Source organism: Semicossyphus pulcher, unplaced genomic scaffold, assembly GCF_022749685.1.
Source record: "Semicossyphus pulcher isolate SPU_LCO1_2020_fin unplaced genomic scaffold, fSemPul1.0.p SCAF_23, whole genome shotgun sequence".
NCBI lineage: Eukaryota > Metazoa > Chordata > Actinopteri > Labriformes > Labridae > Semicossyphus > Semicossyphus pulcher.
Genome location: NW_027211697.1, coordinates 8632737 through 8646816, shown reverse-complemented (window position 1 = coordinate 8646816; position 14080 = coordinate 8632737). Strand labels below are relative to the sequence as shown.

Here is a 14080-nt window from a genome sequence, read left to right as displayed (position 1 = left end):
GTTCAAGGAGGACTTCCTCAGTATGTTTTAAAGTTTCGTCAGACCTGGAGCGCTCCACTCTATGGCTCTGGTTTCTCTTCTCCAAAGTTCACATCCACTCATCAGTCACAAAGAGATTATCGTTTGATCATCAGCACTGTGGAGGAGGGAGACTCAGCAGTCTATTACTGTGCTGTATGGGACACCTGTGTTAACGAGTGGGTATCACAGTGATTTACACCGTAACAAAAACCTCCTCACTAAACACTTCTGCTTTTTGACCTGCTGATGCACATTGACAGCGATTTGAAGCCACCAGCCAATGTTTTCTGTTTCTCACCACTTGTACTTGTGGAAGAGTTTGCAGCTGTTTCTGATTTAATTCATATAATATTTGAAATCTTCTGGAGCACAAAGTCATGATTGTATTCTAGTTACATTTTTGTCTCTTTCATGAACAGGTCCAAAGATCATCCAGCAACCAAAAGTTACAAACATCAGAAGTCATTTAATTTTTTCCAAACAAAGCAAAATGAAAACACAACATTGACCTGACAACATGCTACATTTACTGTGTGATTATTGATTTGTTTCCAATCAATCAAACACAGGAGTCTTCATTAACATGCAGCTGCTACTTCAGTTACAGCAAATCATCAGAAATGGTGATAAAACTGACAAGAGACAGAAACAGTTCCATCAACTCTGCAGCCTGCTGATTATAGACAACTGTGTACACAAACATCCATAAACATGTGGAAGAGACATGAACCTGAAAACAGATGCAGTCATGTTTCATTATATGATCATATCTACTTGATTTGTTCCTGACACAATAACCGGATTAAAACTGAAGAGTCAGTGAATGAAGTTTCAAATATTGATATAAAGGACATCTGCAGGATTCCAGTGACAAAGGTGGTTTCTCTAATGTTGTCAGGCTGCATGTAAAATACAAGTGAAAGAGAAAAGGAATGTGACAACACAACTTTATTTAAATAATGATGTCAGCAAACTTCCAAAGTAGTTTGAAATGATCCAGATTGATCCTGTGAAACTCACAAACATGATGTAGTTGATTAATGAATGAAAACAGTGCTGAGTGTGTAAACTCCTCCTCCTCCTCTGCTCCTCTCCTCAGTGTCTTTATAAGCTTCAGTCTCTCTTCTCCTCACACTCCAACCCTGCTCACCTCTCAGCTGGACAGTAAGGGACGTTTACAGCACACACTGCCAACATGCTGGGGACCCTCTGCACTCTCATCACTGCTCTAACATGTAAGGAGGCTGACTTACTGCAGCTTTCACCTCATGTTGGATTCATCAGTCTGTGTGTTTCTCTTGACTCCATGTCATCTTGTTGTTTCCAGGTGTGACTGCTGTGACGCTGGTGACACAGAAGCCTCCTGTTGTGGCGCTGACGAGAGGAGAGACAGCCACCATGGACTGTAACCTGGGTGGTGTTATTAATTATTCTGCTCTCTGGTACAAACAGGTTCAAGGAGGACTTCCTCAGTTTGTTTTAAGGTTCCGTCAGACCTGGAGCGCTCCACTCTATGGCCCTGGTTTCTCTTCTCCAAAGTTCAATTCCACAGACCAGTCACAAACAGATTATCGTTTGATCATCAGCACTGTGGAGGAGGGAGACTCAGCAGTCTATTACTGTAGCACATGGGACACGTCTGTCAGTGAATACGTATCACAGTGATTTACACCATGACAAAAACCTCCTCACTAAACACTTCTGCTTTTTGAGTCTCTGACACATTTCATCAAAGAGTGAAGCAGTTTTTCTCTTTAACATCATCCTGTACATGAACATAAATCTACAAATGAACCAGAACATATTGACCCAGCCTTCTGATATCTATGTGCTTTGTTACACAGATTTTCAAAGCACACACATATAAAAGACGTGGACTCGGTGACAGCAGGATCTTTATATTGGTTGTGCATGTGAAGCGTGAGCCTCCAAATAAAACTACTCACAAGTCTGTGAGTAAAAAGGAGCAGCCCCACAGACTGACATAGTTGATTGTAGGAAGTAGAAAATAAGAATAGATGAAATAAATAAGAGTTATATAAAACTTGTGACAAGTTAAATTGACAGTTATGAGATAAAGTGACACGTACGGGTAATAGCAGCAATATTTTAGCTGAATAAGATGACACACTATGATATGAGATACAAGTTATCGTACAACAACAATACGTGACTGTCACATGACCAAGTATTGTGTGGGAGTACAACTCCAAGATAAGGAGGGTATTGCCTTGGCTGACAGGAGGATGGACTATTGGGATGCTGATGCACTTCACTGATCTCGCTCTAGCCAACAGCTGGCTATTCTATCGCCAAGACAACAGAGAGGGTGGTACATCAAGAAAAGAAAGGGCGTCGGGGAGTTCCTTGAGGAGGAAAATTGTTAAAGTTACACCATACCTGATGTACTGACAGCCTACCTGACTGACTGACTGACACTACACCTGACTGACTGACTGACATTACACCTGACTGTCCCCGTACCTGACTGATGGGGTGACACATTAACACCTCAACATGTATACAAATGTAAATGTTGTCAGAAAAGTATTATTGCACATAATGAACACAATATAGCCAGATATAGAAAAGTAATATTGCACATGGTGAACATTTTTCCTCCTGCTGAGCAGGAGGAGTTATACAGTCTGATGGCCACAGGTAGAAAAGACTCACTTCCACTAGAGACCGTGGTCCCACTCCCAGGACAGAGCCAGCCTTCCTGATGAGTTTACTCGGTCTGTTAACGTCCTGTGTCTTTAGCCTGCAGCCTCAGCACACTACAGCGTAAAAGAGGACGCTGGCTACCACCTGCTGATACGGCCCACGATGGCAGAGTCGTTTGAAAACTTCTGCAGGCGACAGGACTGTGACTGGAATCTGAAGTCCGAGGTGGAGAGTGTGAAGAGGAGGGGAGACAGGACCGTCCCGTGTGGTGCCCCTGTGCTGCTCACAATGGTGTCCAAGATGTTGTTACCTAGCCTCACACATTGTGGGGAGCCTTGGAGGTAGATTGTGATCAAGGCCAGAAGTGGAGCATCCGCCAGCATGTCCAGTAGCTTATTCCTGAGCGGGGAAGATCGTATGGTGTTAAAAGAACTGGAAAAGTGCTGCCTGCCTCCTCCAGGTGAGAATAAACCCTGCAGCAGAAAGATGATGGCATCCTCCACTCCACTATGGGGCTGGTAGGCAAACTGAAGGGGGTCCAATGATGGCTCGACGACTGTACGGAGGTGCTTTAGGGCGATCCTCTCCAGTGACTTCATGGCGCATAAAGTCAAAGCTACTGTCTGTTAGGGGGTGGGAAATGGACATAGAGCTATGAGGTGAGTCTGCAGGGGGAGGGGAGTCCTGAGAGGAGCTGGAGGGAGGGTGGGCTGAGACCACATCATCAAACAGGTTGAAGAACAAGTTTTGCTTATTGGCCTCATGCTGATCAACTTCAACCCCATTCTGTCTTCTTACTGTGACCAGTGATGGTTCTCATCCCACTCCACACCTCCCTCATGTTGTTCTCTTGGAGTTTGCTCTCAGGCTTCCTCCTGTGGCTCTCCTTACCCTCTGCGATCTTCTCCCTCAGTTCAGACTGCACCTTCTTCATCTCCTCCTTGTTTCCTCTCCTGAATGCAGCCTTCGTCCTGTTGAGTGTTGTTTTAATGTCCTTACTCACCCAGGGTTGATTCTTTGCAAAACAGCGCAGAGTTTTAGTGCGGATGAGATTGTCCAGACAAATTGTTACACAACGGTGGCTTTATCGCGTTATACAGTAAAATAAACCAATTTTTGTGAAAAAGATTTTGTGAAAGCTACTTCCTGCTCAAACAATGCTTAGGTTTTACACTTATTAGGTCCTACTAATACCAAAGAGGTAGGAGAAGTTAAAAAGTGGACAGCCTTAAGTACAGGTGTGAACACTCCCAGGAAGGATTGAAGACGCATTCAGGTCAGACTAAAGAAGTAGCGAACTCGCTGCTCGCTCGACCGCTGAGAGAGCGGCGAGCCGACACGTAACAGGAAACTTAAAATAACCGCTCTCCTCAACACTGCAGTCCGCTGTAATCTCTCTGGGGAAAAGCCACACAGAGACAGATTATTTGTCCAAACTTTGAAGGAAAAAATCCCCAAAAGTCTCCAACAACACTAACAGGTGAAGTTAAGCTCAGTGTCTGTGTGTCTCAATGACTGTATATATAGATGGACAACGTGTCTCCATCTGCTCCCATTGTACGAAATTGATGCCAAAATAGCCCCTGTGATAGGCACTGCCATCTTGCGATGGTGACATCATATGGAGCCAGAGACTGCGCAGTAGAGACCGGCGAGTGAAGCGGCCGTAGCCACTTCCGCTAACCCAAACACACACTTAACTTACCGAAAAAACAACAAGGATCCCGCACGGCGGCGTGTTTAACAGCAGAACAGCTTCTCTGTGTTGGTCTGAGGTTAACGTTCACAGGTATGGAAACTTCAATGACTGTAGTGATTGTTTTAGTTACGTTTCTTCTCGCAGATCGTCCTCCGCTCTGCTCACCCGGAACTGACTGGCTGCAGGAGCCGAATTTGTCAACAAAGCTGTCAATCATCATTTTGACAGCATCAAATGACTACTTAAAAATAAACTTGTCCGAAAAATGAACACTTGGACGTGAATCACCATGATAATAACTAGCTATGATGACAGAAACCATATTTGAGAAAAATTGATCGGGCGTGTATTTTGATTTTATAGTTTGACCCATGTCCCATCTGTTAACATGGAGGAGGCGGGCTTTATGACCTATACTGCAGCCAGTCAGCAGGGGGCGCCTGAAATGTTTTGGCTTCACTTTTAGGGAGCTGTCATGTCGTCCATCTTTTGATATAGTCTATGGTGTGTCTGTGTTGACGTGTAGCAGACAGCCAGCATTTACATGCAGAAATTGAGTGATGCGATAATATCTTAAACACCCTATTCAGAACCTACAGGTGGATGCTGGGGTGGTGGTGGGGCTGAAAGTAGGAGTGCAGTACTGGTGCAGGGCAGCGATGGAAATGACAGAGCAGAGGGAGAGACAGGAAATCTTGCAGTTTAAATAGACCGCCAATTGGGAGGAAGTGTTTGTCAGGTGATGTGGAAGTGACGTATATCAATTATTAAATCAGTGCAGCTCGAGTTGTCTGCCTGAACTAGCTCGCAGGCGTCGCCCCATGTATTTATAAAGGCTGTAAACATGTTTATTTCTGCTGTAGAAATTTGCATTTTCCTACCTGCTGCAATGTTATTTCTTGTTTTCTGCAGCCAGCCTCAAGTGGCCACTCGAGGAACTGCAGTTTTTTGCACTTCCGCATTGGCTTCATTTTTCAACACCGGAGGTTGCCGCTTGGTGTACGCACGTGTGTCCTGGGCCACATTACGGCAACAATCACGTGGATACGGGAGGCCACTGGCCTCTCTTTCCTGTCTGATTTAACATTTCACTGCTGTGTCTGCTGAAAATCTTTTGAAAATGTATTTCTCGTGTCACTCCAGCACGGAGATACAGACAGATCGTGTCTGAGTTTATTTAGTAAGGAGACTGCATTTAAGTTTTTAATACGGAACGATCCCAAACCGACGAGGGTGAGGAGCATCAGGCTTCATGATCGAACCGACGAGGGGGAGGAGCATCAGGCTTCATGATCGAACCGACGAGGGGGAGGAGCATCAGGCTTCATGATCCAACCGACGAGGGCGAGGAGCATCAGGCTTCATGATGCAACCGACGAGGGTGAGGAGCATTAGGCTTAATGATCGATCCGATGAGGGGGAGGAGCATCAGGCTTCATGATCCAACCGACGAGGGTGAGGAGCATTAGGCTTCATGATCGAACAAAGTTTCATATCACTTCAGTCTGTACTCACCCGCTCCCTCCCTCTGAGCGCCTGCACAGCAGCTCTCCCCCTCTCTGTGCTGCGAGTCTGCATCACAGTTTTTTGTATCATATGATGTTTTTAAAGTCTTATTAAGGTGAATGAGGCTCCGTGTTCATTTGCATACAGAGCGGGAAAATGAGATCCGATCACAAGTGCTCACTGAAGACGCATTTGGAGATGCATTGAAATGTCAAGTATGAACGCTAGTGCTAAGAGCTGACCCAGCCTGTTTGACAGCTCATAACACATATTTAACAGTGTTTAATCTGTTTGATAAAACCGTCATTTATTATTCAAAGTTTAATCTAAAAGGCAACTGGACTTGGCCGAAGCTCTTGAGGATGTTCTACCCCTCTTCTGAACCTTCCTCGGTTCTAAACTGACTGCTGGACGGAGCGAGAAATATAACCCTCTGTAGGTCACTAGTTTGCTAACACATGTTGAGGAGTCGTTAACCTGGACTGGTGACCTTGACTCACAGAGTCTTGAACACTCTGGTGTTGGTGTGTCACTGGGTTCAAATGATCCAAAGTGTGAGTGTGGTTTCAGCTTTGTACCCAGAATTCAATACTGCATAGTATGTGGGTGATAGGTGGTGTCTCAGGCCACCACCTCTGTTTAGTAATGGTTAATCAACTTTAACAAAGATGGCCTTCTTTAGACTTCTATCAAACCAACAGTCTTCTCTGGCCGGGTTCAAATCTGAGCAAATGAAGCCAAGATAACCAGAATAACTTGAACAGAACAAGAAAGGAAAGTGAACAAACTCCTGCAAAGAGACAAAAGTGTTTGAGAAAAGTCCAGCAGTGTTTAGTAATCTAAGCAGACTGATGACAGAATGAGATGTTGACAGTGAAAGTTGCTCTCAACAGGATGTTTCAGTTCCACTCCCCTCATCAGTGAGAGTCAGGAGGTTTTTGTACAGCCATGTGTACAAACTGAATCACTGTGGTATTCGGACAAGGCACCAAGCTGACTGTGACAAGTAAGTACTTTTAAACTGCTCATAAAACAAGATGGATTTTCTCTTTCTGATTCAAATTGATATAAAATAATCAATTGTAATGTTACTTATTGTGGACAATATTTAACAAGTGTTTGAGTGAATAATAGATCTAATGTTTGACATGTTCTTTGACATCAGGCTGTCTTTGAATGCAAAAGAAAGCTTTCCAAATGATCACTATGTTTGAAATATTTTCTGCAAATGCTCTAAAATAGTTTCATCGTGTCGGAATTTCTAACAGTGAAGCAAAATATACCAGATTGTGATTATTGATTCATAAATCTTTGGCAGGTTTGATCGTTTCAAAATGTTGTGTTCAATAATTTGTAACAAATGTTTTACATTGTGACATGAACACCAAATGATAATGCTTGTAAAGTTTATTGATGAATAAGTTCTAAGTTAGTTCTGAATTGAGCGAATGTCATCCTCGCTTTTTGTATCATTTTGCTCTTTGAATGTTGGAATCAAAAAACAGATGACGACTGATGAATTGTGATTTGAAGATTTTTATATGAGATTAAAAACATTGAGAGAGAAACAGAGGGAGACTTTATGAACGTGTTTCAAACATTCAAACTATACTGATTGTTAAATGACGGAATATTTTCACTGATGATTTTGTTGTTTTTGCTGATATAAAATGTTTGAATGGAGCCTGTTTGTTATATTTGAAACACAACTAAGTAGTCTCTCTGTGACTGTCATACTTTGTGTTAATGACGTCATTTCTAGTTATTTGATGGATGTGCTTTGTGTATTTTCAGGCTCCAGCCTCTCTCCTCCCGTCCTCACAGTCTTCCCTCCGTCCAGTGCTGAGCTCCAGTCCGACAAAGCCTCTCTGCTCTGTCTGTCCAGTCAGTCTGTGCCTTTTGCAGAAGTGAGCTGGTTGGCTGCTGGGAGTCCAGTGAGCAGTGGGATCTCTACCAGCACCGCTGTTCAGCAACCGGACCAGACGTTCCACATCAGCAGCTATCTGTCCATCCAGACGTCCGACTGGAACATGGAGAAGGTTTACACATGTAAAGTGTCTTTGGGCTCCCAGACTTCAGAGAAAAACATCGGCAAGTCCCTCTGCACTGAAGAAGCGTAGAGGAGCAGAATGAGCCTTTCTAATCTGCTTCTTTACTGTTTGTGCTGTTTGCTCATTACAAGGTTCACATGTTAGAAAAGATGTGTCTGCATGCTTGTAATACATGTTGTGACAGTTAGGTGGAGGTGTTGTATCAGCTTTGCAACTGCTGCTTTTCTCAACAATCATTCAATAAAACACAAAAAACTCTGTGAACCAAAAAGTCTTTGTGTTTATTTGTTCTACTGACAGCATCATTTATAATGATATTTTGACTTCAATCATTTTTACAAGCGCTGATTTTTCTTCTAATGTTCATTTCAGTGGTTATTACAGCAAAGCAGACACATAGACAACAGACAGATTTCTGTTGGATCTTCACTTAAATATGAATATTTCAATTCAAATAGCAACATTTTTATTAGGAGTTGATTTGAGGAAACAACAGATGTATTAATGTTACTTGGTTTTATCAGTAGTCATGATGACAGAGAAGTCAGATAAATTATGAAGCGACTGAAACTGAGTTTTCATCATCCATCAGTGAAGCATCACCTCTCTGCTCCTCCCTCTCCTCCTTCACAGGATGCACCTGCAGGCCTCCTCTCCTTATTTATAGCTGCATGCAAATGAAGAGGTCAAAGGTCGGCTCTCTGTGACATCATCAACATTTGGTGAATCACAGAAAGTTTTCTTCTTATTTGTATGAATTATATTCATGTGTGCAGAGCAGGAGCTATAATCCTGCATTAGATGTCTCTCTTTAAAACAGCAGAAATATAAAAATAGGACAGAAAAGTTTCTTCCCTTTACAGAATATTTGAGAGCAACAAATGTGACAAACCTGCAGATTGAATCAAAGCTCCTCCTCCTGTCACTCACTCTCAGTTTCACTGTTGTATTAAATTGCTCCTCCAGCACCTCCTCTCCTCATCCTCCAAAGCCTCTAATCTGTCAGCAGTGAGCTCACTTTCCAAGTTACAAGGCCATTGTCAGCACACACTGCCAACATGCTGGGGACCCTCTGCACTCTCATCACTGCTCTAACATGTAAGGAGGCTGACTTACTGCAGCTTTCACCTCATGTTGGATTCATCAGTCTGTGTGTTTCTCTTGACTCCATGTCATCTTGTTGTCTCCAGGTGTGAGTGCTGTGACACTGGTGACACAGAAGCCTCCTGTTGTGGGGCGGAGGAGAGGAGAGACAGCCACCATGGACTGTAACCTGGGGACTGTTATTAATTATTCTGCTCTCTGGTACAAACAGGTTCCAGGAGGAGTTCCTCAGCATGTTTTAAGGTTTCGTCAGACCTGGAGCGCTCCACTCTATGGCTCTGGTTTCTGCTCCTCACTAAACACTTCTGCTTTTTGACCTGCTGATGCACATTGACAGCGATTTGAAGCCACCAGCCAATGTTTTCTGTTTCTCACCACTTGTACTTGTGGAAGAGTTTGCAGCTGTTTCTGATTTAATTCATATAATATTTTAAATCTTCTGGTGCACAAAGTCATGATTGTATTCTAGTTACATTTTGTCTCTTTCATGAACAGGTCCAAAGATCATCCAGCAACCAAAAGTTACAAACATCAAAAGTCATTAAATATTTTTAGAAACAAAGCAAAATGAAAACACAACATTGACCTGACAACATGCTACATTTACTGTGTGATTATTGATTTGTTTCCAATCAATCAAACACAGGAGTCTTCATTAACATGCAGCTGCTACTTCAGTTACAGCAAATCATCAGAAATGGTGATAAAACTGACAAGAGACAGAAACAGTTCCATCAACTCTGCAGCCTGCTGATTATAGACAACTGTTTACACAAACATCCATAAACATGTGGAAGAGACATGAACCTGAAAACAGATGCAGTCATTTTTCATTATATGATCATATCTACTTGATTTGTTCCTGACACAATAACCGGATTAAAACTGAAGAGTCAGTGAATGAAGTTTCAAATATTGATATAAAGGACATCTGCAGGATTCCAGTGACAAAGATCGTTTCTCTAATGTTGTCAGGCTGCATGTAAAATACAAGTGAAAGAGAAAAGGAATGTGACAACACAACTTTATTTAAATAATGATGTCAGCAAACTTCCAAAGTAGTTTGAAATGATCCAGATTTCTCCTGTGAAACTCATGATGTAGTTGATTAATGAATGAAAACAGTGCTGAGTGTGTAAACTCCTCCTCCTCCTCTGCTCCTCTCCTCAGTGTCTTTATAAGCTTCAGTCTCTCTTCTCCTCACACTCCAACCCTGCTCACCTCTCAGCTGGACAGTAAGGGACGTTTACAGCACACACTGCCAACATGCTGGGGACCCTCTGCACTCTCATCACTGCTCTAACATGTAAGGAGGCTGACTTACTGCAGCTTTCACCTCATGTTGGATTCATCAGTCTGTGTGTTTCTCTTGACTCCATGTCATCTTGTTGTTTCCAGGTGTGAGTGCTGTGACGCTGGTGACACAGAAGCCTCCTATTGTGGCGCTGAGGAGAGGAGAGACAGCCACCATGGACTGTAACCTCGGGACAGTTACTCTCAGCCCGGCTCGCTGGTACAAACAAGTTCCAGGAGGAGATCTTCAGTTTGTACTGTCTTACTATAGTGGCTGGTATTATGTAAATTATGGCTCTGGTTTCTCCTCCACGAAACACACATGTCATTATTTAAAGGACTCCGAATACAATTTGATCATCAGCACTGTGGAGGAGGAAGACTCAGCAGTCTATTACTGTAGCACATGGGACGGCTCTGTTAATGAGTACGTATCACAGTGATTTACACCGTGACAAAAACCTCCTCACTAAACACTTCTGCTTTTTAAACTGCTGATGCACATTGACAGCGGTTTGAAGCCACCAGCCAATGTTTCCGGAGTCTGCGATTCGATCTATGCGTTACATTAATGCACACTGGACTTATATTGTCTATACACTGCACTATTTTTAAATTAATACTGTAAGCTCTTTGCACTGTTCAATATCTTGCACACCTGTACAGTTTTTAATCACACCTGTTGTACATATTTTGTACTATTTGTATTATACGTAATGCTTTCATATTTCTTATTCTTATTACTATTTTTTATCTTATTCTATTTAATTATTTTACTTAATTTTATTCACGTTCTGTGTTGATTGTTCTGAACCAAGATCACCAAAACAAATTCCTTGTATGTGTAAACCTACTTGGCAATAAACACCAATTCTGATTCTGATTCTTCTGTTCACCACTTGTACTTGTGGAAGAGTTTGCAGCTGTTTCTGATTTAATTCATATAATATTTTAAATCTTCTGGAGCACACAGTCATGATTGTATTCTAGTTACATTTTTGTCTCTTTCATGAAAAGGTCCAAAGATCATCCAGCAACCAAAAGTTACAAACATCAAAAATGATTTCATTTTTTCCAAACAAAGCAAAATGAAAACACAACATTGACCTGACAACATGCTACATTTACTGTGTGATTATTGATTTGTTTCCAATCAATCAAACACAGGAGTCTTCATTAACATGCAGCTGCTACTTCAGTTACAGCAAATCATCAGAAATGGTGATAAAACTGACAAGTGACAGAAACAGTTCTATTTCGTCCCTACTGACCACCAGAGGCGGTGCATAAGCACTGGATAACTCCACCCGTGCTAGCGCATATCGAGTATGAATATCAACAAAGTCACCCGTGACCCCTGCATGAACTCCGGGAGGCTATATCTTCCGGTGTCAGCAGGTGTTCTGTTCCTTCATTCTTCTCGCGACCGCGCGTCGAGGTGTACGTAAGTTTTCCATCGCTGGCCCTGTGCAGCCTCGTGCCTCGGTGGCAGGAGTAACGAGCTGGAGCTCGTCCTCCGAGAGGCTGTGGCCAGCGTGTTGCCCAATTTTCTGCTGTTTACCTGCTCTGTCGTGCGGCTTTCCTGGTATGGTGGCGTCCCAGCCTCCTGCTTCCAGAATTGCTTGCAGCTATTGAAGGCTGTGTGAGCAGGTCATTGTGTGTTGAATTCTAATGACTGTGTTCTCTTGTCTTTTTTGCAGTTTGAGATTCACGGTGAAGGATTCAATTGTGAGTGGTGAAGGTGGCATTTCCGCGACCCTCTCCCAGCTCAGTTGCGTGTGTTTCATTGTTAAAAAAAAAAGAAAAAAATAATAATAATTAATTTAAAAAAAAAAAAAAAAAAAAAGACAGACAGCTGATAACCTTGTTGGTGACGGCTGCGTGTCCGCCCCCTCTCTTAACTTGTTCTGGTGGTTCTTCCTACGGTGTTGATGTCCGTTCACGGCAGTGTCACACCTTTCTGGGCTCCTCACTGGCTTTCTCCACCTGGCTACTATGGAGCACGCCTGTGGCAGCTGCATGACCTCCCTTGAACCTGAGGACGGCCATGACCATTGTGTGGCTTGTCTCGGTGTGGACCACCTGCAGGAGGCCCTCACTGATAGAGCCTGCATGAACTACAGTATCATGCCTCGGTCTGTGAGGTTGGCCAGGCTGGCCCAACTGCATCCTCCAGCCTGCCCCCCTTCCTTCAAGTCTGAGAGGGCGGACTTCTGTGAGGCCCCTGCGCAGAAGAGGGCTGCCACACGGAACAGGGACGGTGCTCCTGAAAAAAGGAGGAAAGCGGCGGCGAAGGACGTGCTCTCCTCCAAGGTGGACCACCTGGCGGCTGATATGGAGCAGATGAAGGAGCTCCTCAGGGGGGTAGCACCTCCTGCTGTTGTTGCTGCCGCTGGACGATGCTCTCTCCATCGCAGCTTCGTCTAGTCAGTTTCAGGACTCATGGGGCAGCCCGGCCCCTCTGACGGTGGCGAGCTCCTCCCGTTCCTCGGACCTTGATTCCCAGCGGGGGTCTAGTGACTCCTCCATGGGGGCGATTATCTGAGCAGCCCTGGCACGTCTGCAGCTCGATGCCCCGAACCAGGGCCAGGCTCCCAGTGCATTTCACAGGCGCAACCCTCCCTCTGCGAAGGTTACGGTGCCGCATTCCCCAGACTTCCTCAAGGAGCTGCACTCTTGTTGAAGGGACACCTCAGCCCTCACCAGGCCCGGGTCAAATGAACGGGCCTTGGCTGCAATGGTGGATGCCGAGTTGGTGGGGCTTCACCACATGCCGGCAGTCGAGCCTCCAATCGCGGCCCTGATTGTGGCTCCAGTTGAGGCTATTAAGCCCGACCCTAAGTGCCCTTCTGCCCAGTGTAAGGTGACTGATGATTACATCTGCAAGGCCTACAACACGGCGGCACGTGCTGGTCGCCTGGGGAACACCCTCTCCCACTTACTCCTTGCCATCTCGGCCTCACTGCAGGATGCACAGGTGGACGACTCCATCCGCGACATCTGTGATGAGTCGTTACAGGCTTTCGCCTACCAGACGAGGGAGCTGGGACGGCTGATGTCGACACTTGTCCACAATCGCCGTCATGTCTGGTTGGCGCAGTCACCTCTGACAGAGGTGACTCGTAGGGTCCTTCGCCGGGTGCCTGCAGAACCCGGGGAGCTGTTTGGTTCTGCGGCTCTGGACGCACTGAACCGGACCGCTGAGGCCGACGAGACCAGGAGGCGGCTTGTGAGCCTTCACAAGAGGGCGCCTGTCTCCAGAAGTGGATCGAGGACTTTTCCATCTGCCTCTCGGGGTCCTCCACGACCATCTCCCCAGGGCGGCCAACGCCAGCAAGGGGATGAGAGGAGGCCAGCAGATGACTTTCGTTCCACTCTGCGCCGCTCGCCTCGGAAGCCGCAGGGCCCCAAGCCCGACCGTCGCACTTCCGGCTCCTCCAGGGGCCGGGGGCCCCGGCGCTAGGGACGCGGGGCCGGTCGTCGCCTGCTTTTCCCAGCAGCAGCTCAGTCACTGGCCACCCTCCTGGACAAGGGCGCCGTCACACAGGTGGACCCCCTCCTTCAACCCGGGGGTTTCTACTCGACGTCCTTCCTCATCGGCAAGAAGGACGGCGGGCTCCGTCCCATCCTGGATCTACGCGGCCTAAACAGGTATTTGAAGGTTCTACCGTTCCATATGTTGACCACAGCGGATGTGATGCGCGTGATCCAGCAAGCGATTGGTTCACGTCTATCGACC

At 45.1% G+C, this 14080-nt stretch overlaps 1 protein-coding gene across 1 annotated transcript; it reads left to right on the top strand.

Moving 5' to 3' along the window:
• Positions 1 to 1216: 1216 nt before the first annotated feature.
• Positions 1217 to 8215, top strand: LOC138602781 (immunoglobulin lambda-1 light chain-like). The gene is made up of 4 exons (XM_069674344.1): positions 1217 to 1256; positions 1349 to 1670; positions 6862 to 6899; positions 7688 to 8215. The coding sequence occupies exons 1-4, from the start codon at positions 1217 to 1219 to the stop codon at positions 8011 to 8013; spliced, it is 726 nt and encodes a 241-aa protein (XP_069530445.1). The 3' UTR covers positions 8014 to 8215.
• The last annotated feature ends 5865 nt before the right edge of the window (positions 8216 to 14080 follow it).